The sequence below is a fragment of the Camelus ferus genome, chromosome 4, assembly GCF_009834535.1.
Source record: "Camelus ferus isolate YT-003-E chromosome 4, BCGSAC_Cfer_1.0, whole genome shotgun sequence".
In the NCBI taxonomy this organism is placed as follows: Eukaryota; Metazoa; Chordata; class Mammalia; order Artiodactyla; family Camelidae; genus Camelus; species Camelus ferus.
Window position 1 is genome coordinate 35,055,020 of NC_045699.1, and position 25,316 is coordinate 35,080,335.

Consider the following 25,316-nt stretch of genomic DNA (forward strand, 5'->3'; position numbering starts at 1 on the left):
AGTATCATTAAATAATTTATATTTTATTTATTGTTTATTCACTACTTGTCAACTATCAGATTAATTTTAATGATATTTTAAGAAGAACCTTAGGTGTTTTTCCTTTCAGAGAGTATGGATTTTTTTCTTATTTGCGAGAGTTATTTGATGCACCTGATCCTGTGATGAGTTACCTCTGCTGCCAGTATCACATTCATGAAGTTCCTGTAGGAACTGAAAGAACCAGAGAAAGAATTGAACGGGTAAGAAAATACTCAGTCAGTACCAAAAATGTAGTTTTGTTAAAACTTCTTAAAGTCATGGAGAAATAACCATACAGGAATTATCTTGGTATTTCACATTTTTAGTATGACATAGGACAGTGATTGTTGACTAACACTTTATGACAGGAGTGATGTGGAGTTACCCAGAGTAAATAAATACTTAACATTAAATATAGTTAAAATCTGAAGAGAGACATGTGGCTCTCTTACCTTTGTTCAAGCATTAATGGTTTAATCATGTAAGTTCTTGTAGTCTAGATTATTTTTAAGACAAATTATACTTTAGGATGGTGCCCTGGGTTACAGAACTGTTTTAGTAAGCCCGCCCCTTCTTAAAGCTTCCATTTAAGATTATCTTTTATATGAATGACCACCCCTTAATAGAATTTATGTAGCTCTACTAGCCAGGAAAATGAGATCCTAATTTTCTATATTCTGCTAATGCTACTTGGAGTTTTCTTCTCCTTACAAGTAATCTGTAGACTCCATTCCAGATTCATTGCTTTTAGCATAGGCAGAAACAGGAAAGAAGTCTCTTCTAGAACAAGTTTTTCTGTAACACCAAGTTGCCATAATTAATACTGCTTATATGCGTTGAGGACCCAATTACAGTCCTAACTGCAATTTATAATGAATTTATTAGAAAATGTGTTTTATATATTTAACAACTAGTCTACAAGTGAATATCCTAAGGATACTTGTAATTTGGGGCCTGTATATTATACCTAATTAACAGAAGATAGAAATGGGGGTACATTACCAACCAATTTTGCAAAGATAAGCTAATTACTATGGTAAGTTGCCTGCATCTTTGATTAAAAATTGTTATTATAATGATCATTTGGAGAAACCAAAAATAGAACTCTCCATGTGGGTGTAACCTCTCTTCTGTCCTAATTGCTGGGGTTTAAAAAAAAGAGGACAAGACTTGTATGCATAGACCAAACCAATTTGTCTTAACCTCAAAAGTAGGTAGGGCACTATCTCTGAAGGTTAGGGTAGTAGGAATTCTTTACTATTGCAGAAAGACTACAGAAAATTTGGTAAGGGCTTGCATAGCTTTACTTTGGGGCAAAAAAAGAACAGTACTGCACTTGGAAACAGTCTTTTCACTTGTTGAACAGTGCTTCAAGTTTAATTATTTTTATGTACTTTACTTTTTAACATTTTGTTTGTCATGTAGAGAGCTTTAACTCTTTCTTACTGTCTGTACTAGTAAAGCCAAGTCAGATACCTAGTAAAGCCCCTGGCATTGTCTTGGCCATCTTTCAGAAGATACAAACCTTTTTTATGGAAATTTACCGTCTCAATGTTTCATGTCTACTTGATGACAATAAGGGCTAGATTTCTTCCTTAGAATAAAAATACATTCTTTAGGGAAGGTTTTGCTCTGTTATCAAGTCCTGACATTTTGGGTTCTCTAAATGATTATACTCTATTTATGGAACTGTTCTCTCATTAATTTCTAAGACTCTCCTCTTTGGTGAAATTGTCTGCTGACCTCCTTAGCTTACAATGTTCTTTTTGCTGGGAGTGCCGTCACCATCTCTGTCAGTTTAAATCTGCTTAAAACTTAATTTTTGTGAAACTTGGGTAAGGCTAAAATCGCTCCTAGGCTTTCTCCCTTCATTTCAAATTATTCAACATTTGTGAATGCTAGTTTGTACCCTATTAAGACATATTTAAGTACACTTAATTTCTCTCCAGAAGTTTACAGTCTAAGTGAAGAGATAAGCCACAAGAATACTGGTAATAAACATTTAGAGACTGGGAAAACTACATTACAGCAGCCTATTCTTTATAAATAAATATACAGAAACAAATCTGATAATGTTACGGTGTTTAGAATGTGCATTACTTTATGATACTCCTCATGTAAGTTCTTGAGAGAAAAGACCTCCAAAAAATGCAAAAAGAAGTCTTTGAAATCCTTGAAAAATGTTTGCATTAAATATTTCCCAAATATATAGGAATTAAATGTGTGTCTTGGAACAATATAACTGAGGGAAGGGACGAGTCAGTGACTTAGTTGAGATAACACAGTTCAGTCTACTGGGCAGCTGACCCCTGGTGTCTCACTGTAGATGAAACAAAATTCCAAAAACTTGGGAGAGACTGAATTGTGAAGTAGAAGTTAGCTGACTTTGCTGGTTGTTTCGGTTTTCTTCCAGTTCTCTCTTCCTTAGTGTTGTTTTCAAAAATAATAACCTGAAAGATCTTTTTAGAGATGTTGGATAAGTTTTTTTTTTAAATCATAATTCTTCTTAGATGGGCATTGAATGCTTCTTTTACATTGTAGGTAATACAAGAAACCCGATTAAAGCAAATTTATACGGCAGAAGAAAAGTATGTGGTGAAAACTTCTTTTTATTCAAACAAAGTTATTTCTAGTAACACATCCCTAAAGGTAGCCCAGTTTCTCACAGTCACTGTGGATCTAGAGCAGAGACGACACTTAGAAGAACAGCTAAAGGTTGGTTGTTTTTGAGTATTAAAAGAAATTAACTGGATAATACTTTCACTGGACTGTTTTTTAAATATATTAACTTTGCATATCCCATAGGAAATTAATAGAAAATTGCAAGCAGTAGAATCAGGGTTGATTACTTTATGTGAGACAAACAAACATCTGGAGCACAAAGATAATGAACTTCGACAAAAGAAGAAGGATCTTCTTGAAAGAAAAACCAAGAAAAGACAACTGGAACAAAAAATTAGTTCCAAACTAGGAAGGTATCTTTCATCCTATTCTGGGGTAAGGGGTTTGAGGGGATGGTACAAAAGCACCATGAGGATGTCATTAGTTCTACCCTGTAATGATGACAAAGTCCCCACAAGCACAGTTGGTAATCATTTCTCTCTCACACTGTAACCCTACTACCCAAAACACAGGGCAAGGGGAAGTGACCCTTAAGTATTGTGAGTTTTTCTGTTCTCTAATCAGTTGTTCTCATCCGTGGACCCTTTTCAATTTTTAAAAATTATTGAATCCTTGAGGAAATTTTATGTGGATTGTATCTATTGACATTTACCACATTAGAACTTAAATAATTCATACAAAATGATAATAAATTCATTAAAAGTTAACATAAAATGTTTACAAAGAAACTATTTTCCAAACAAAATACATTTAGCAAGAAGAGTGGCACTGTTTTACGTTTTTATAAGTCTGTTTAGGTGAAGTCAGTTTTGTCATATGTGCTTCTGCATTCAGTTTTGGTATTTCAGTTTTGATATGTTGTTTCTTTTGATGTATATGAAGAAAACCTGGCCTGACATAGATATATAGCTGGAAAAGGGAGGAGTGCTTCAGTAGACTTTTCAGTGTATGTGTTCTTTAATGGGATGTGGTTTGTTAAAGTTTAATTGCAAGGTGGAAACTGAAATCATCAGTGAAGTTGTATACGCTTACATTACTTTAATGCATCTTTTTACCTGTGAATCATATTTGGAGCGCATTAAGAAAATTTGGGTTTTTTAAGCAAATAGTTGCCCATTAACTTTTATTTAAAAAGTCAGTAACATACCTTTGTTGTTTAAAGCAAGATACATCTATTTAATTTAACTACCTAGAAATTTTTTCTACTTCACTTCATTCACCTCCAAGACACTTACCCTTATTGTTGGACTGCTGTACTGAAATTGTCTAAAAGTAAACTTTCTTCTTATAAAGTAATGTTGATTTTTGTATTGAAACGACTTTTCATACCCACGGTCAGCCTGTTGCCTCATACCTACAGTGATCACTTTGGCACATTGCAGTGGTGACATGGTTAGTGGTCTCTCCCAGACTAGTCTCCTCCATTCAGTGCACCTGGAATAGTGTTGTCAAGTTTTTCTTCTTTTCATGTTCCTACCCTCTTCAAGAATCTGTTGTGGCTTCCTTCCTTTGCTACATGAAGTTCACTTAAACACTACTTTCCATTAGATTGGCCTTCAAGTTTTTCAAAATCTTGTTTCACTCCACCCATTCTAATTTCCTCCATGTACCATTTAGGCCACTCTCTATAACATCCACTGAACTTGTTCGCTCTTGTTTATTATTGCTCCCATCCTTTGTTCTTGCTTTTTCCCGGGAGGCAACCTTTATATCAGACACATCTTACAACTTAGTATGTGTGATCTTAGGTAACAATTAACTTCTGAGCCTTAGTTTCTTCATCTTACAGAGCAAAGTGTTAACATTTAGGACTGATGTATTGCCTTTTTTTTTTTAACATATTAAATCTCTCCAGTTAAGCTTCTTAAAGGAAGGGACTACATGTATAAATATTGTTTCAATATTTCCAATTTATAGATGAGGAAGCTGAAGCTCAGAAAAGTAACTTACTCAGTTATACTGTTCATGAGTGGCAAAGAGGAAATTCAGTTCTGACTCCTTACCATTAGCACTAGCATTACGTCCACTGTGCTGGGCATGTAATGTATCTCAACAAATACTTTTCGATCCAAAGTGGTTACATAAAATGATTGTTTAATCTAGAAGCTAGCAGTTAATACACTTCTGAGTGGCATTGCTTAAAATAGACCAAAGAACAGTATTAAGAGAGGGGCTAAGAATTTGGGTTCAGTCATTCTGTTTTCTCTGATTTCTACATCTTTATGCATTTCATACAGTTTAAAGCTTATGGAACAGGATACTTGCAACCTTGAAGAGGAAGAGCGAAAAGCAAGTACCAAAATCAAAGAAATAAATGTTCAAAAAGCAAAACTTGTTACTGAATTAACAAATCTGATAAAGGTAAGGCATTTTCTTTTGTTGCAGGTAGATAAGTCAAAGATAGTAAAATCTTGAGATTTTTGTCAATAATTTCAACTTTCTCTGTTTGACATTTCTTATAGGTCAGTAAGTTTATTAAGTTTATATTATATTATCTTAACCAAATTATTTTATTCCAGATGACTCAAATATACAGGAAAACTTATTTTCTTCTAAGAGAATTTTTAAAATGAATTATTTGAGAGAAGTATCAGTCACATCAGAAAAATGTTATTTTATAATTTTGTTTTTTAAAAGAAACATTTTTCTTAGTTGTAAAACAAATTAAACTCTTGGGGTTTTGTTCCTAGATTTGTACTTCTTTGCATATACAAAAAGTAGATTTAATTCTTCAGAATACTACAGTGATCTCTGAGAAGAACAAATTAGAATCAGATTACATGGCTGCTTCTTCACAACTACGTCTCACAGAGGTAAAATTTTTGCTTTTTTGTTTATTTTGGGGTTCCAGATCAGTTTGAAAAGGTGTGTATGTATCTCATCCCTTAGAATATGCAGTTTGCTGTGTGCTCTTTAATTTACAAACTTAATGCGTCCTGTTGATGAGAAAGCAATTTGTGAAACACTTTGTATGTATACTGCATGTTATGTAATTTGATTGGGGTAGGGGTGGTAATAATCAAAAAAGATAAATCAGAGTATCAGATTTTAGTCACTTGAAAACCGAAGTTGCAGGCCTGCTTTCCTAACCCATATAAATTACAGTCACCACTGTCACCACGCAGCAGCTGGGAGCGTTGATTAGTGTGCAACCCATAGCCAACTTCAGATGAGTTCTAATCAACAAAGTGGCCTTAGTGTGTGATCTTGGTGATTTAATCTTCTGTTAATATCTGTGAAATGATGATAAATATTGAAGGGGGTGGGCATGTGATGTATGTACTAAGTTAACTTAAATCCCCATAGAAGAACTGGCAGCAAAATGGTAGTGACAGTGGCATCGTTTCTGAGTTTTACAAATCCTTTCCCCAAAAATAAAGAGCAACCTGGATAACATAACAAACTAAGCTTTAAGGTATCCCTGTTGGTATACTGCAGTATGTTCTCATACCAGCCCCCTCAGGGTAGCAGCAGGCTGTCTAAGAGCTTAGACCTCATTAAAACTGCCCTTACTTCAGATGCCAGCTGCAAGTTCAGGGGTCCACAGGCTAGAAATTCATGGGTTCTCATGACTCCCTCAGGTTCAGTAGTTTACTAGAATGGCTCACAGAACTCAAGAAAAGGCTGTACTTAACAATTACAGTTGTATTATAAAAGATATAAATCACTACTTGTCAAATGAAGAGACATATAGGGTGAGGTCTGGGGTGGGGGAGGTCCTGAACACAGTTTTTGTAACCTTTTCTGGTGAAATCAGGATGTCATCCTCCTGGCACAGCGTGTGTTCACTAACCAAGAAACTCCATGGAGCTACGGTGTTCCGGGGTTTTATTGGAGTTGCATTACCTGGGCACAACCGATTGAATCGTTGGCTGTGTGATTGAGCTCAATCTCCAGCCCTCCTCCCCTTCCTGGAAGTCAAGAGATTGGGTGGATAATAGTAAGACTCAAGGCCCCAACCCTCTAATCACATGGCTTGTCTTTCTGGCATTACCTACCCCCATCCTGAGTAACTGCCTTGGCTTAAACTCAGGTGTGATCCTAGGGGCTCATGAATAACACCACCACTGCTATCACTTAGAAGATTTATAGGGTTTTATAGTCTCCCTCCCAAGAACCAGGGACAAATGTCAAATTCTTTATTCTGTAACACCTATGAACTCCAAAATACAAATGGGTAAGATCCAATCAGCAGCAAGACTAGCATGGTTTCAGAAAGTACGTGGTAAGAAGCAGAGCTTAAAGAACCCCCAAAATCAAGTCACCAACAGGTATTCATCTCTAAAGGAAAGAGGCCCCATTTGGTGTGGAGAGCGCAACAGACCAATTCGAGAGCAGCTGAAACTGGGAGGGGACTTTGTAGACTCCAGAAAGGTCAGGTTGTGCTGGGGTGGCTCAGGCCCTGTGAACTCTCGAAGCTACTGCAACTACTTTGCTGAACAGAACTGCTTACTGAGGACTAAGAACTACACGGCAGACTAAGGAGACAGTAAAACATATGTGCTTATAAGGCTCACCTGGTAGTAAAGGCACAACACTCTTAAAATAAAATTGTACTTACAGGACAATCAGCAAATATATTCTATCAAGAAGTAAAAGGATATTCAAATTAGATGCTTTGGGAGAGGGAAATGAGGGAGAATGTCAATGCTGTTTATTAGAGGGAACCAATAGTCACTATCTCAAAAAAGATTAGGGCCGTAAGGGTTTATATAGGGTATTTGCACCAATAATCTCATAAAAATAGCTTTCCTAAATGCCAAAAAATATACCAAAAAAAGGGGAGGGGCCAATCTAAAACATTACATAACTTAAGGTTAGATATTTATATACATGTGACACAAAAATAAGTACACATAAAACAAGGGCAGAACTAAGGCCAAATATATTGTTAAATGTAAGTAGATACAATTCATCTTTTTAAAAAATATTTTTAGAAGTAAATTCAATACTGTGCATCATATGAGAGGTACATCTAAAAGGATGATGAGCATGAAGGGTCTTTTTGTGTCAGAGAGACTCAAAATACTAATCAAAAATATCTAAACCCATGAATTCATAATGATAATAATAATGGTCACCTTTGGAGGATATTAGGGAATGAGCTATGATTTTGAAAAATGGCAAAGAAAAAATCTAGCACTTATGCTGACTTTTTAATGTGAACTGTTATTTAGGATAAATAAATGAGGAAAGGAAGTTTCTCTTTATAGAAGTAAATGCAGAAGGAATTACACCATTAGAAAACCTCCACTTTGTAGCTGCTAAGAATCAGTGGCTCACATTTGCTGCTAACATCACAAAAAGATAGCCATATATTTATTGACACGTATTCTGATGGAGGGACATACCACCCACTACCTATGAAAATTTCAATCTGATGAAGCCTCTAGAACAGGGTTTCTCAGCCTCAGCCCTATCATTTTTCACTGGATACAATTTTTTTGTGTGGGGGCTGTCTCGAACTAGCATCCCTGGCCTCTTGTTTGCAAGCCAATTGTGACAACCAAAACTATTTCCACATACTGCCCTGGGGAGCAAAATTGCCCCCACTTCGGAACCACTGCTCTAAAATTACCAGTTTACCCAGAAATACGGGAGAGCATAAAAGATGCTAAATGGTTCCGTAGGAATACAAAGTCTAGAATGAGAGGGGCTGTCTAGGATGAGCCATTTACTTCAGTGCTGTTCAGCAGGACTGTAATGCAAGCTGTGTGCGTAGTTATAAACTTTCTAGTGACCACATTTTACGAAGGAAATAGAAATAGGTAAGATACCTATAATAGTATACTTAACTCAATATATTATATTGGAAATTGATATTTTACATTTTTACAGTCTTCAAAATACTGTATTATATATTTCAACACATCTGAATTCAGATAAATTTTCATCAGGAATACTTGATCAGTATTTTGATTTTATGAAACTTAGAACTGCAAAAGTAATCATCTACTCAAATTATTCTAAACATTTTCCAGTGGCTAAAGTATTGATTTTTAATTTTAAATTAAATATTTAGTTTCTTAATAACTTTAGGTACATTTTAAGTGCTTACAACTTGTGCCTACTTTATTGGGCAGTGCACTATCAAAGATTTACAAGGGAGAGGGAACATATAAGCTAAAAGGGACTTTAAAAACATACGAACCAAATACAGTGTGAGGACATTATTTTGATCCTGATTTGAATAAAATTACCATTAAAAAACCTAAGAAATGGACATTTAAATACTGGCTCAGTATTTGATAATAGAGTTTAGTGATAGTATTTTTTAAATGTGATAATGTGGTTGTGAATTTTTTAATCTTTTTGAAATTGCTGTCATATTTACAAAGAAATAATAATTTTATGATTAATTATTATCTAGAATTGCTTCAAGATATAACAGGGAAGGAGCTGTGTAGAGAGGGAATATAGATGAAATTATTATGGTCAGAAGTTGAGAATTGTTTGAAGCTGGATGATAGATACCTGAAAGATTTATTATACTGTTCTCTCAACTTTCATATGTTTGAAATTTTCCATCATAAAAGTAAAAAACTTCCATTCTTGGCCATGATGAAATGACAAGGGCCTTATTTACCCTCTCACTTCAGATCACTAGAAGATGGGGGAAAATATATAAAGCAGTGATTTTCAGATATTAGGTTAACTGGCAGCACAGGACAGTGATCCTTAAGAGAAGGGAAAACAAAACCAGGTGAGCCCTACAGTTGCCTTAGTTTTACTGCGTGGAAAGTTTCCAGGCCACAATGTAGGAAAAAGGAATTTAATAGGAAAGAGGCCTTACAGACATTAAAAGGATAGTAGAAGAATTGGCAATAAATTTGACAATTCTGATGAAATGAACAAATTTCTTAAAAAATACAAACTATCAAAGGTCACTAAAGAAGAAACAGTTAACTAGAATAGCCCTTTATTTACTGAAGAAATTAAATTTGTAGTTAAAAGCCTTCCCACAAAGAAACCTCCAGGCCCAGAAACTTCATGTAATACCAGTTCTACCTAAAAATCTTGAAAAGGTGAAGAGGAGGGGAATACTTTTTGATGCATTATAGGAGGCCAGCATTACCAGACAAGAAAATTACAGACCAGTATCTCTTCTCAATATAGATGCAGAAATTCTTAATAAAATATTAGCAAACCAAATTAAAAAAATATATAAAAGTAATACATCCTAACCAAAGGAATATATCCCAGAAATACAAGGTTGATTTAACATGTGGACATTCCTAAGTGTAAATTCAACATATTAACTAGAGAAAACCAGAGGATCATCTCATCCCACTATATACAGAAAAAATATTTAACAGAATCCAGCATCCTTTTATGATAAAAACTTTCTTTTATGATAAAAACCTTCTGCACATAGGAATAAAGAAAACTTCATTATCCTGATAAAGGACATCTACCAAAACCCAATAAGCTCACATACTCAGTGGTGCAAGCAAGGAAAATGCTCATTCTCACCAATTTTATTTCACATCGTACTGGAGGTTCTAGCCAGTGTATTAAGGCCAGAAAAAGGAAAGGCTTACAGATTGAAAAGGGAGGAGAAACCTATTTCAGACAAATATGATCAATTCTACAAAAATTCTGCTAGGGCTATCATTGAATTTACCAAGGTTGCAGGATACAAGTTCGATATACAGAAGTCAGTTGTGGCTCCATCTGTTAGCAGTGAACAATTGGAAACTGAAATTTAAAGATAATACTGTGTATAATAGCATCAAAAATATTAAATACATAGGGATATATGTATAAGACCTGTAGTACTGAAAATAATAAAAGAAAGAAACAAATATTTAAGTAAGTGGAATTGATATGTTCATGGATCAATGATTCAGGATTTGTTGAAATGTCAGTTCTCTCCTGAATCTATAGATTCAGTAAAATTCCTAGCAGGGTTTTTAGTTTTTAGAAATTGACACATGTATTCTAAAATCCAATGGACTTAGGTGAACTTCGAAAAAAAACAAAACAAACTGGATGACTCACACTACCTAATTTTAAGATTTATTATAAAACTACAATAATGAAGACATTGTAAAAACAGACATATGGGTTAGTAGAATAGAATAGAGAATCCAGAAATAGATGCACACATATGGTCAGTTGTTTTTTGGCAAAGAAACTGAGGCAGTTTAATGGAGAAAGAATAGTCTAACAAACAGTGCTGAGATAACTGACTAGTCATATACAAATACTGAACCATAATCCTTACCTCATACTATGTACAAATGGGTCATAGACTTAAATCTAAGAACTGAAGATGTAAAACTTCTTGGAGAAAACATAAGAGAAAATTTTAGTGACCTTGGTTTTGGCAAGATTTCAGAATAAACAGCGTGAATTATAAGGGAAAAGAAATTAGAAATTGTGCATCATCAGAATTAAAACTTTCAGAAGACACTATTTAAAAAAAAAAAAAAAGGCTACTACAAACTGGGGAGATATTTTTGCAAAACATTCACTTGACAGAGGACTTGTATCTGATGAAGGGCTATTACCATGGGACAAATCTAGCCTAAGTTCTGTTTATGTGTAAAGTCCCTGCAAGCTAAGAATAGTTTTTGCATTTTTTAAGCCCCCTCCCTCCCCGCCTCCAAAAAAAACACCAGAAGAATATGAGACTGTATATGGCCCTCAAAACCTATTTACTTAGTGGCCCTGTATAGAAAAAGTTTGCTGACCCCTGATGGACAACTATTAAAAACAAAACTCATAGCTATCAATACAAAGAAGACAACTGAATCAAAAAACATTGGCAAAAGATTTAAACATACTCTTCACTAAAGAAACCATACAGAGAGCAAAGAAGCACATGAAAAGATGCAGTCTTATCAGTAAGGAAATGTGAATTAAAGCTATAATGAGTTACCACCACAGACTTACTAGAATGACTTAAGGCTGACCAATAAAGTGCTGGTGAGGGTGTGGAGCAACTGGAACTTGCATACATTACTGGTAGAGATTTAAAGGGAATATCCACTTTGGAAGACGATTTAAGAGATTCTTAAATGCTAAACATATACCTGCTGTATGATCCATCCTTTCCCCTCCCAATATGTACCCAAGAGAAATGAAAGCATGTGTCCATGAAAGACTGGTACACAAGTGTGTAGTAACTTTCTTTGTAATAACTAAAAACTGGAAACAAACGTCCAGCAGCAGTTAAACTGGCAAATTACATAATGCACACAATGGAAGTATTAGCCATAAAAAGGGATGAATTACTATTGCACACACCACGATGGATCTCAGTTATGCTGAGTGAAAGCAGCCAGACCAAAAAGCTGTATGATTCCATTTATATGAAATTCTACAAAATGCAGAATGCCTAGTGACAGAAATCAGTGGCTTCCTCGGAAGGGCACAGTGGGATGTGGTACAGAGCTGCTGAAGTCGACAGGTATGTTCATTATCATTGGTGATGGTTTCACTGATGAACATATTCATCAAAATTCATCAAGTTGTATACTTTATATATGCAGTTTATTCATCAGTTAACTTCAAAGCTGAGAAGTTTAAGAAAATTCAGGATTTTATCATTTGTTTCACTGAAATCTTTTTTTCAAGTATGAAATTTTAAATATTTATACCAGAGCAGGAAGGGTAACATAATATCCAGGTTTTTAAGACTTCTCATGTATTCAAAGTCCCCTTCTACCTTTCCCTATCCATTCTTCTACTCTCCTAGAATCTACTACTTTCTGGAAGTGATCTATACATAATTCTCTTTCCATTTATCAGAAACATACCTGTTGTGTAAAAGTGAACAATAGTAGTATCTTTTTGTGGAAAAAGTCCTTAGAGGATAGGTTTTTAGGAAATAAAACGTAGGATTGCAGAGATGAATGGAAAGATTAAATCAGACTAAAGGACAGCATCCTTCTGAAGCCAGCTTCTTCAAACTTCTGGCTTCTTGAAAAAGCTTTATGGCTAAAAGAAACTGGAAAAAACAAGAATTTTGCTAGCAGGTAAGACCACTGGTTTCTAAACTTACGTTACAGTTTTAAGCTGACATCGAAAATGATTAAATATTTTTTATATTTCTAAAAGATGTATGCAGTCTTATATGCACTAAAACTTATGGTTAACATTTGAATTTGAAATCAATTAAATTGGAATGAAATTTAATGCTTGTATTTGAAAGAAAAATTGAGGAAGAAATGTTATAATTTACAACTACTGTTTAAGTAAAAGTTTATGCTATCTAGAACTTCATTTAATTCGTTTCATACCAAAAATTTTCATTTTGTTTCACAAATTAAAAAGTTAAGTAGAATACTTACTGTGTCAATTTACGTGCAACATACTATTTGATAAGAAATTCTGCAGACAGTTCTGATTTTTTCCACTAGAGGGCCCTCTTAGAGAACCTTTTTCTTAGTTTAATTGTCAAGGTATTTCTGTGTACACCTTTCCTAACAGTTGAACTTTATCAAAAAGGATTTCCTAGAAAATACTTATTAATCTTTTCTGAGATGTTGGTGGGGGAGCTTTTGTAAATTTGCTTTTTCCTTATGTCTTACTCAGATGAAATGTTTCTATGGTCTTTTAACTTAAAGGCTAGACTCTAAGCAGAAATGTAAATAAAGCCCTTTTCACTGCCCTGAATTTACAGCATTATTTTATATAATTGTACTTTTTCTCTGCTACCCACCCCCGCAAAAAAAAAAACTTAGTAAAAACTGTGGTGTGGGGGTGGGGAACAAGTGCTCTGTGAAGAGGTTATGTCACTAACATGTATGTATAGAAAGAACATTTTTTCTCTGGTAAAGATTCTATTACACATTTAATATGCCACCAAACGGAAGAAATCAAATGAAGTTTTGTTCCCTTAAGCCTAGAGCCCCAGATATTCAACTTAGGGATGTTCCTTTGCCATAATGTTCTAATACTTCATTTTAGCAAGGTAGCGCAAGGACTAGGAAGCAGGAACGGAGGACTTTAGGAGCGTTCATTTTCTGTCTAGCTGCCCCGTGTTGTGCATGTGCCTGCATGTAACAGGCTCCAGAGAGCAGGGCAGGGGTACCTGAGCGACTTCTAGTATTTCTCTTGGGGCGCAGGGTCCAAGGAATGCATTCAGGCAAATCGTATACTAAGTAACTAGTAGAAAGGCTTGCTTGTATTTTCAGATCAGTCCAGTGTATATCCTTTTACTTTCATAACTTTTGTCTTAGTTTAAGTTTCTTTGCTGTCAGACTTGTGTGCATAAAAATTACCTGAGGACCTTGTAATAATACAAATGTCCAGGCTATGGGCTCAGAAATTTTACTTGAGTAGATCTGGCATGTGGCTGGGGCATCAAGTATTTCACAAATCTTTCCTCTAGCACCTGCCTCCATCCCATTACTTTCTGTGCAGACCAAAGTTTGAGGTTTAATGGAAAGAGCAACCTAGATCTGTTTTCTTTCTCAGGAATCTAATCACCTGCTATTTCCATAACCTTGAGCAAGTTTCTTAATATCTCTGAGCCACATATAAAAAAGGAGATAATACATTTCTTTAAGATGGTAATGAGGATTAGGTTAATTAGCATATAGGATGGTGGTTATCACAATGGTTGCCTACATGATGCCCTCATTACACAGGAAGCTTCTGCCTGCTGGCTCTCACCCACCTTATCTGTCTTTTACCTCCTTTCCTCTCCAACCATGTTGAATTCTTATTCCCTGAATATGCAGGCCTTTGAGGCTTTCATGCCTTTCCATTTATAATCACCTATCCTGGGAACACCTTCTGCTGCTCCCTCTTTGATAATTTCTTATTTGTCCTTTAAGATCATTCACTTGTCAGAGCTTCTGTGGCCACTCTCACCTTCCTCCATCCCCTGCCCCAACCACACACATACTCTCTTCTTTACTCTATCCAGTCCTCTCCCACTGAGAGGCATCATGATACAAGAAAAGAGCATAGATGTGAATCCTGACAGTCTCCAACTAAATGTGTGCACTTAGACAATTTAATTTCTCTCTTTTTAATGTGCAAAATGGGGATAATAATACTGTACAGTGCTGTGAGAAATCAGGGAATGTGTGTGAAGCACCTTGCACATAAGCTTTCAGTAAATAGTAGCTATTTTATGATAATAATTTTGTGTATCTTTCTTCTTATTCACCTTTCTATGCTCAATGGATAATAAAATACTGACATTTAATAGATTCTGAGTAATTATTTGGTGAAGGAACCAGTGGGTCCATGAATAAATGATAACTACATGAAAGGCACTTAGAAAACTATCAAACACAATTTAAAGGTTCTACTTAGATTTGAATGCCAAGTTTTCTGGTATGAAGCCTACATACTGTATATATCAATTTATTATTAGAGTATAATTATATATAGCTGAAGTAAACTGTTTCAGATAAGGGCAATTAAATTTCAGAGCTCTTATGGATTAGAGAAATGACGTTATTAATATCCTGATACATTGTAAAATTTAAGTTCAAATTTAACCTTTACAATAAAATCAATAATGATTTGAGACACGGTTTTCAGATGATTTGCTTATCACAATCAAAATTCAATGTCGTATTTGATATAACGTGATGGTTTGATACATTAGCCCTCTAATACAACAGTAACACAGATTTTCAAAATTTTTTTTCTTGTAATAGCAACATTTCATTGAGCTGGATGAAAGCAGACAGAGGTTATTGCAGAAATGCAAGGAACTTATGAAGAGAGCCAGGCAAGTATGTAACCTGGGTGCAGAGCAGACCGTTCCTCAAGAATATCAGACAGTAAGTATAAGAAGTATATGCTGCAAGTTAACATAGTTAACACAGTATTTTTAAGCGTAAAATGTGTTAGCCATTGATCTGGGCCCTGAAGAACAGGATGTTCCTTAAAAAATAGGGATTCCTCCCTCCCCATTGTTAAACTGAGTATGTACATAAAGTAATTTTGCTCAATGAGTTTTCATCACTGTACTCACTTGGACACCAGGCAGTCTTGTTGCTTCACACTAGTGTGGCTAAGACTACAGGCACCACCTTGCAGAATTACTAGCACCTTAACATTCATTCTTCCAATAAAAAGATTTCTCTCCAGGCAACCTTTAAGGGTTAGGGTCAAGAGATGGGATGTAGTTTTTCATGGAAACATACTACTAGTAACTTGTATATAAGAAACAGTAAACAGAGGTGATACTTAGAAAAACAAAGGCAAAGTGAAAATGTTGTCCCAGAAATTAGGGTGTTTATTTAGGGTTCAGTAGGAGCTGAATCTTTATGGCTAGTGTATGTTGTTAAGGAAAGGAGAAAAGAGCCTTTTCTTCTTTCCATTATTGCGTATTTCATATTCTGACATATTATTCAGCTAGCAAATGCTGCCCTTTTGTCCACGTTCCACCATTATTTCAATAGCTCTGTGACCCAGTGCTTTTTCTTGACAAGCAGGGCTTGTGCCTCACCTACATACGTACTCTGTGAGAATAGTGTCAGAATAAAATGAGAAATTGAATAGAAGATGAATTTTTAAATATCTGGTATATGCTTTTTTGATTCTTAACTTCAAATATTACCTATTTCAGTAGATAATGAAATAATGTTCATTAAAGATATAAATAGAACTAGAAAAAACTTATTTGGATTATAATGTTTATATCCTCAAAAATTTTACTTTGTATCAGATCCAGAAACTACAGCGCATGGATCTGTTTGGGTACATAGTAGGAATTTGGTACATAATTGTAAGACAGTTTGAGGGGCTGTTTCTAAAAAGATACTAGAACTTCTTCAGAATACATTGTGTTAAAAATAAGTAAATATTAGTACAATATCTGTTTTTGATAGTAACAAAATTAGAAGATAATTCTTATATTCATTAAAAATGTATTGGTTACCTGCTACATTTCAGGCATTGAACAAGACAGATATCCTTCCTTCTCTCCTGAAATTTATATTCTACTCTGGAGGGTTGGGAGGACAAACAAATCAAAAAGCAAATAGATAATGTTGGATAGCAAGAGGTGCTAAAAAGAAAAGTAAAACAAGGGAAGAGGCTAGAGTGTCAGGGAAGGCTCCTTTGAGAAGATAGTATTTTAGATGAGCCCTGATTGAAGAGAAGAAATCAGTCAAGATTTGAAGGAAAAGCATGCCAGGCAGAGAAAACAGCTCGTCCAAAGCTCCTGAGGCAGACACATATTTGGCCTGTTTCGGAATAGAAAGAATCTCAGTGGAGCTAAATTTATAGCCCAGGCAGAAAGGAGGGCAGAAGTCAGATCACATAGGGCCTTACAGACCATAGGAGGGATTTGGGCTTTATTTTGAGATTGAGTAAAAAAGTTCCCCAGTAGAGTCTGAGTAGTGACAGAGGCAGGACAACTTGAGTTTGTAAAAGAGCGCTCTGACTGTTCTATAGAGATGAAGTGGGGACACAAGTTGGAAGCAAGAAGACTACTTATAAGGTTGTTGCTTTGGACCAGGCAAGAGATTATCGTGGCATGAATTAGGGTGGACACCGTGGAGACAGCAGTTTACAGATTTGAGATAGCTTAACGACAGAGTTTAGCAAGCCTGCTAATGGATTTGCATTAGAGAGTGAGAGCACCTAAACGTTGCCATTTACTGAGATGGGAAAGACTAAAGGACAAATAGGTTTGCTCACATTGGTGGGGAAGGTGGGTGAGCTGAAGATTTCTGTTTCACCATCTTAAATGTAAGATGTCTGTTAGTAAAATGATGATACCAAGTAAGTATTTGGCACATGAGTTCAAAGCTCGCAAAATACACAAAGAACGGAAGGCCTATAAAAGTTGGACTGCTTTCTAAAAGGTTAGAGGGAAAAAGACGTAAGATTAAGATACTAGATTAATGCAGTGTGTCAGGATCTTTTTCAGGGTTTCAGGATTCATTTTGTACCTCATAGTACATAAACTTTTGCAGGCTCTGCTAGCAGCACAATGTCCTGCTTGCCTCCCCTCACAGGAAAGTATCTAATTTGTCTCTGTGGCATGGTCTTAGAAGATCGTACTCTGCTGAAATTCTACTGTCAAAGTAATTGGATTCTTAGGATGCTTTTGTAGTTCTTCATAAATATAGTATAAAGTTCTAACTTCTTGCTCTCTTTCAATGCCCCACATATTCTGGACCCATTCTACCAATTCAGCAAGTACCCACCATTCCAAATGGACACAACTCCTCACCCCCCATGGTATGCAGTGCTCATTCTTTTTTCCAAGCTCCTGTCTCCCCTCTGCCTTGCTTTTCCCTAGCCATTTGCTTTAAGGCCCAGAAATGAGTTCTAGGCCTCTGAATTCTCTTATTCTTAGAGTTCCTGTAGCATGAACTGATACTTCCTTTCTCTGAATTCTATAACCTGTATGATATGTAGTGCTTATTTTAATACTCAACATCAGTACATCACCTTAAGGTGTCATTCATTTTTACTGTATACATTTTTAGTGTATACACTGTTTTAAAGTGGAAGCTTTTTGAAGGCATGAAGCCATGTTTATAATTCCTTTGATTCCTTGTTGTGTGCTAGCATGCTGTTGAACACATAGTAGACACTTAGCAGAATATTTTTAACTAGTTGAATTGAACTGTTTTCACTGTATTATATAATGATGGATAATCTTTTTCTTCTTTAGGCTTTCCAAGATCTTCCAAACACATTGGATGAAATTGATGCCTTATTAACTGAAGAAAGATCAAGAGCTTCCTGCTTCACGGGACTGAATCCTACAGTATGCCTCTTTCCCTACTGCAGCCACCAGCACCCACCCTCATGCACACGCGCACACACGCGCTTCCCTCCAGTACTTGCCTCCCACTCTGTACTAGAGCTCTTGGTAATAATAAGCTAGACAGCAGGAACAATGTGCTTTAAATGCCAGATTCTGAATCTATTAGAATTTTAAATAGATTCTTCCTAAGGAACACAGTGTTCTGTGCCTTTTCTTTATAAAAAGAATACTTGGGCTAACCTGAAACTCTGCAATGTCTATATTTTCAAGGATAAAAAATGGTTGCATACAGTCAGTGCAACACGATTGGCATTTTCAGTTAATGTGTTGATGCAAGAATTTCTGTAATTTTATCCTTTGGTAGATTTATCTTAAAAGATTTTTTTTTTCCTGCCAGGTTGTTGAGGAATACACAAAAAGAGAAGAGGAAATAGAACAATTAACTGAGGAACTAAAGATAAAGAAAGTTGAACTGGATAAATATAGGGAAAACATTTCACAGGTAATTATTTAACCTTAATCTTTTTTTTGTCACATGCTTACCATTAGCCGTATGGGAATGAGAACAATGCAAAATGAAGTAATGATGCTTCTAAGAAAGCAGTGGTGTATGTCCTCATAACTAGATTGATACTGATACTAAGTTTGTTTCATACAATGTAATCACATTTCTTTAAAATTGTGTTTTTATATTGCCTTTGCTTGCAGGTAAAAGAAAGGTGGCTTAATCCTTTAAAAGAGCTGGTAGAAAAAATTAATGAAAAATTCAGCAACTTTTTTAGTTCCATGCAGTGTGCTGGTGAAGTTGATCTCCATACAGAAAATGAGGTAAAATTGCATTTGCAGTGTTTCCTGGCAAGTAATTTTAATTATATGCATATACATGTAAATTATTCATTTACTCTAGAGGTATATCTGTAAAAATTTTGCTTGTTAAAAACTGTTCAAAGGAAGGAAAAGTCCATCTATGGGATTCCATCGGGGTCACTTTTTTGGGGGAGGGGTGACACTTGAGATTAGTGACCAATACCTTACTAATTCCTTTCATGTTCAATCTTTAGTGGTTATTCAGCTGTGATGAGCAAGTGCATTGTTTTATGAATCTACCACCCCCCAGGTTTGAAGAGTCATAAACAAAGTAGCAAACATAACTGAAATATAGTATGATGTCAGTGGTTTCCTTTTGATCAGGAATATAAGAGTTCGCAAAAATAAAAATACTTGGAAATTTGGTACTAATTTCTTGAGCTATATGTTCATGTATTGCAGTTGTGGCTAAAAGAAGACTTCCAGTAGAAATGTGTAAAGAGATGAACTGGGATGTGCTTCAAAATAATTGGGAAGGAGTGAATGAAGTTACAGACGAAACAAGATTGGTCATGTATTGATCACAGTTGAGACTAGTTGATGGTAGATACAGTCAGCCTATTTTAGGGTTCTAATTTTGTGCATGTTGAAATTTTTCCCTAGTCAAACTTTTTTTTAAGAAATAAATGATTAAAAAAATCCTTTTCCTCCACAGCTCAACGATTTTGCATGTACATTACAGACATAAACATAAAGCAAGCTAGCACCTCTTTCTCCCATTAGGAATTTTGCCCCATGACTCCTTTATATATATATGCTCAGTGTGAGACATAAGGACAGCAAACATTTCACTGTTAAGTTCTAGGAAGACATTAGACCTGCCATGGTGACTGCCATCTACATAGTCTTTGGGCTTGTTAGAAGTAAGGGACGTACTGCAGTAACAAGTCTAATGTGGAATATATTTCCTACGTGCCAGACGCTGTGCCAAGTACTTCCAAGTTTATCAACCCTATTTTATAAATAAACTGAAACAATAAAATATTGAAGAACCACTTGGTGTCTACAAACTTCTGGGGTCTCCAAGGATCTACTGAGATAGAACTAATAATACTACATTTGAAGTTATTTACTGTTGATTTATTCAGTCTAGTTTCTAATAGTAATATGAAATACCAGAAGAAATTCTCACCTTTTACCAACTTCTTAAACATTTTATAGGAAGACTATGATAAATATGGAATTCGAATTAGAGTCAAATTTCGCAGTAGTACTCAACTGCACGAATTAACTCCTCATCATCAGAGTGGAGGTGAAAGAAGCGTTTCTACCATGTTATACTTGATGGCACTTCAGGAGCTTAACAGATGTCCATTCAGAGTGGTCGATGAAATCAATCAGGTATAGCATATTCTTTTACTTGGGTTTTGCTGTATCTTATAACAGATTTAAATCTAATCATAATTATTGTCATTGTTTAGGGAATGGACCCGATCAATGAACGGAGAGTGTTTGAAATGGTTGTAAATACTGCTTGTAAAGAGAACACATCTCAGTACTTCTTTATTACACCAAAGGTAGGTAATCAGTAACCTAAAAATACTCAAATGTACACAGAAGTCCCCTGTGGCTAAATCACGTAGCAGATTTTGGCCTCATATGTAAATATGAGCAGGAACACTCCCATAAAGGGAACTAAAAAGATTACAGTAATATTTATATTACTAAAGGGGACAAGTTACAGTGACATAGTTAATCAGAAACCTCATTATCAGAGGAAGAAACGTAGGAGGCATAACATTATGTTCTAGAACCGAGATTTCCTCCCTGCTTTTGGCAGGGAGACGTTCCTCTTTTAGCACAAAAGATGACAGGCAAATACAAACCCCAGCACTGTGGTCCTCCTCATTTCCCCAGAAAGCCCTATCATTGTGTATTCTGTCCTTTTTTCACCAGAGGAAATCCTTAGTACCCTAACATCTTCTACCCTAGCATCTTCTACCCACACATTAACTTTGATAAAAACAGAATTATAGAGAATTTTCTGTAAGCTAGAGCCATTGCAATGGGAAATTTTCTTACGACTTGTGCTGTGTGTCAACTATAAAACTGATGTACAGCACTCAGATATATGTATTAATGTCATCAGATTTTTTTCCCCTTTTTGAACCAAGTGTTCATGAAATACTTTGTTGGAGAGCCCAACTTAAATTCAAGTTTTTATTGTATAGCCTGTCTTTTTTTTCCCAGCAGATGCTCTATGGAATAGTCAGATCTGTTAATACCCTGTTGTTTACCAAACATGTTGGCCTATAAACCAAACCTCCCTGTTACACACTTTTCAGGCTACCAATCTATTACAGTGCCTGTTTCACAAGTTGCTTGAGAAGTTTTTGTGGATAAGAGTGAAGGTATCCTAGGAAAGTTCTGGAGGACACACTTCTCTAAGGTCAGCCTAGAAAGTTGGATGATCCCATTTGGCCTGTGATTATAGAGGGCTCCCAAGGGATGCTGATGGTTCCTTAGGCCAGGCTCCGGGTGTGCTCATTCAGGTAAGGATCACAATCTGGCAGGGTGCACACTGAGGTGTTTGAGAACTTTAAGAGCTTCACTAATATTACAAATAAAACACCTGACTGTACACACGTGAGATTGGAAGATTGGGCTTCTTGATGTATAGCACTGCATGCATTTGTTTTAACACTTACAGCTCCTACAGAATCTTCCCTATTCTGACAAGATGACAGTGTTGTTTGTCTACAATGGTCCTCATATGCTGGAACCAAACCGGTGGAACTTAAAGGCTTTCCAGAGACGACGGCGCCGTATCACGTTCACTCAGCCTTCTCAATAGAAGTGAAGGGTGAGAACTTTGGGATTTTCCTCTTAAACCTGTTTATAAGTATGGCTCAACTGAGTAAAAGTTAGGAGACTCCTTGAGACTAAAAGATCGGTTCTTTTTAGAAACCAGCTGTTAGATACAAATGGGTTGCTGAATGGAGACCAGAACAGTGTCTTTCTGTGGAACATCATCTGGTGGTGGACACTTAGTCCTCTTCAGTCTTTATTGAACTTGCGTCCTTAGCCCTATGACCATGAGTCATTGGTGCCCCACTCTTTTTTTTTTTTTTTTTTTTTTTAAGTATTTGCTACTCAAATCAAAAATACAGTGGAAGGGGTTATCAATTACAAGAAGTTTAGTCGACACAGTAACCCTGAGCTTTAACTGCAGAGTAACTTTAACTACTTTTAGAGCCTAAAGATTACTCTTATGGTGTAAGTCATAGTTTTCTCCCAGTGTTTTATATTTAATTTAAAAAATTTGATGTGAAAATGTCTAGACTGATGTATAGTAATAATTTATGACAAATCTATTCATTTCTTCCTATTAAAAATTTCTTTATCTCCACTAGGAAATGGAATTTTATGGGTTTTTAAAAAACATTTTATGAAACTTGATGCTATAATTGTACTGGTATCTCAAAGGGAAAAAAAGTACTGGGGTTCAAAAATGGTAGCAAGACTTCTTTGAAATGCCACAAGGTGGCCACTAGATGATGCAGAATGCAACCAAAAGATTGACAGAATAAAATCAAGTGACAAGGGTTTTTTAAAGAGTAAGTCTGTAAAGTGTGGGTGGTGTTTTTGTTGTTGTTGTTGTTTTAATTTAAAGTCAATTCTATTTTACATCTTAAATTTCTAAAGCATTTTTGTAATTATTTTTAGTAAGATTTTTCTTAAGATTTCATATACTGGTTTCTACAATTTATATTTGAAAATTCCTCAGTGTTATGTAAAGAGTGAGGGAAAGCATTGATTTGTTTAAAACTATAATGTTTCTAAAGCCTGAGCTTATAGGTCCTTCCTTACAGTGTTGATCCTACCCTATTATTTTAGAAAATCTAGTTTAAATTGTTTTCTTTCAGCATGAAGGAATTAGATGAGAAAATCATTTGTTTATCTCTGAGTAATCCTAATTACCAGTGCCAAAACAAATTCTGTTCTTTTAAATCTTGTGAAATAATGGACTAGACCAAGGACGTATCTTTGAACAATGGATTTGATCTGTGCCAGTAATGACAAAATTATTTTTTTGACTTGGTAGTTGACTAAATTGAAGAATTGCATTCAGTTTGAGTTTTGTATATTCTTAAATAGCCACTGAAATTTATATTCTTGTTAAGTTGAAAAATAATGAACCATAGGTTTATGTCCTCTCACTTGGACATTCTCTTTTAAAATTTTTATAAAGAGAAAATAGCTTTTTAAAGAAAGAGCCTTCCCCTCTTAAACTAAGTCTAATGCATGTACTATGAAAATATTTTAAAATAACACTTCTACTAGTGTGAACAACTCATGTAAACATTGAAAAACTTGGTAACATTATTAGCAAATGGATGTTGTTACCAAATGATTTTGTTGTTTTCCACCAGAATATCTTTACTGATGAGTGCTTGCTGTAGTTTGTTAATTGTCCAAGTTAGTGCCAGCCATCTTACTTCTGCAAAATGAGTATCAATGTGAAAAAGAAGCTTGAAGATTAGGCGTGTTTGAAAAAATAAAAAGGTCAATTACATTTCAGTTTACATATGCCAATAATTATTCCATACCTTGTTTATAAGTATTTGTCTTTCTTCACTGTAGAAGAATTTGGTTTTACACTGAATGTTGAGCTGTGAAGGATAAATTATGTATTAACATACTAATTAAAAGAATAGTAAGTCTAGCACATTAGTCCCAGCCACTTGAAACTTCACATATTTTCTGAAAAAGTTGATTTTAATTACATACAAATTGTTAAAACTTCAGGTAACAGTCTGATTTCATGAATAAAGTATTTAAAACCCTAAGGTTTTCAAATATTGCAAGTATTTTTAATGACAAAATCTTCATTGAGGTGCCTAAGGAGAGAATCTCTATTAAAAGGTTTTTAACATTAAAAGGAAGGATTTCTTGCTGCTTTTTGTCTTTCAGATGTGTGCTTATTTTCTTTGCAGTATGACTCTTTAGTACGTAAAAAAATGTAATTTTGTCCTGCTATTGTATGTGTGTGTGTGTGTGTGTGTGTGTGTGTGTATGTGTGTGTAATTGAAAAAACACCTGTGGGAAATGCTACTTTGTTGGTAATAAAAGCATATTTTCATATTCTTTTGGTGTATGTTATTTTAAATGAGAACTGTATTTATATACTTTGAACCTTTGTAAGAGTCATTTTGGTTTTCAAATTTGGTGAGAAGTCTGTTGAATGCCTGCCATTTATAGAATAGTATTTGGCAGTCCATGTTCAAAAGGATAAGAAATTCAGTCCCTTGTCTACCTGCAAGGAAATTACAGTCTAAATGAAACAGTAATTACATAAGAAAGGTTTACACCATCTAAAGAAACCAGTTACGAGGCAAGTATAAGTATTTTTAGGTTGCAACCCTAGATTTGCTTTAAAAAAAAAAATTCCCAGTAGCCAATTTTGTCTTATCTCTTCCATTAAACTATCTGAAGGATCTTTTCAAAACATTTTTGAGTTATGCGGACTTTGTCATTTGCTTGAAGACACGTTACCTCCCTGTGTGTGTGAATTGGGTATTCTCTTCATTTCACCACTGATAGGCCCTTTGTAATTTCCTTCTCGTCATATTTTTTTTCTCCAGGTTTACTGAAATCTCATTATTTTGTATCATGAAAAGTGTACTATGTTTTTTTATACCTCAAGGTCTGAGATTTCTAAGTATAGTTACTGTAGAGATTTTTATCATATTTTATTGGTAGTGTCAGTTGTTCAAAGGATGTAGAGATCTGTAGGCTCTGAGTGATCCTTGAGCCGTACAGACAGAATTATTTTAATACATCTTGTTAGTCATGGAATCTGAGTATTAGCCAGGTGTGCTACTCTAAAGATGCCCACACCAGTCCATCTCAGTACTTCATAGTCAGGCTATATATTTTGGAAAGCTTGTAATTAGTACAGTTTGCACATTTAGGAGATCTGAGTATTCACAATTTGGGCTTTTTTTTTTATTCCCAGGAAAAGCTGGATGTAGGATTTTTGTTGTTGTTAACTGTTTTTAAATGTTGAGCTGTAACTACTCACTCACTGCTCCAAAATAAGTTATTGGTGATTGGCTGGAAGGTTTGGGTATTTTCTTTTTTTTAAGCCAGTGTTGTTTAAAAA

At 35.2% G+C, this 25,316-nt stretch overlaps 1 protein-coding gene across 5 annotated transcripts in view; it reads left to right on the forward strand.

Moving 5' to 3' along the window:
• Window positions 1-24,299, forward strand: part of SMC5 (structural maintenance of chromosomes 5) — an 87,956-nt gene extending 63,657 nt beyond the window's left edge. For 2 of the 5 annotated variants that reach the window (XM_032477808.1, XM_032477810.1), the window contains 13 exons: window positions 110-242; window positions 2,563-2,736; window positions 2,827-2,996; window positions 4,881-5,004; window positions 5,334-5,456; window positions 15,270-15,395; window positions 17,764-17,808; window positions 18,248-18,343; window positions 18,741-18,845; window positions 19,052-19,171; window positions 20,372-20,551; window positions 20,632-20,727; window positions 21,861-24,299. In XM_032477808.1, coding sequence (XP_032333699.1) covers window positions 110-242; window positions 2,563-2,736; window positions 2,827-2,996; window positions 4,881-5,004; window positions 5,334-5,456; window positions 15,270-15,395; window positions 17,764-17,808; window positions 18,248-18,343; window positions 18,741-18,845; window positions 19,052-19,171; window positions 20,372-20,551; window positions 20,632-20,727; window positions 21,861-22,004 — 1,636 coding nt within the window. In that variant the 3' untranslated portion in view covers window positions 22,005-24,299. Of the gene's footprint in view, window positions 1-109; window positions 243-2,562; window positions 2,737-2,826; window positions 2,997-4,880; window positions 5,005-5,333; window positions 5,457-15,269; window positions 15,396-17,737; window positions 17,809-18,247; window positions 18,344-18,740; window positions 18,846-19,051; window positions 19,172-20,371; window positions 20,552-20,631; window positions 20,728-21,860 lie in introns of those variants that run through there. The other 3 variants (XM_032477809.1, XM_032477811.1, XM_032477812.1) reach the window with 2 other exon arrangements.
• Window positions 24,300-25,316: the final 1,017 nt, after the last annotated feature.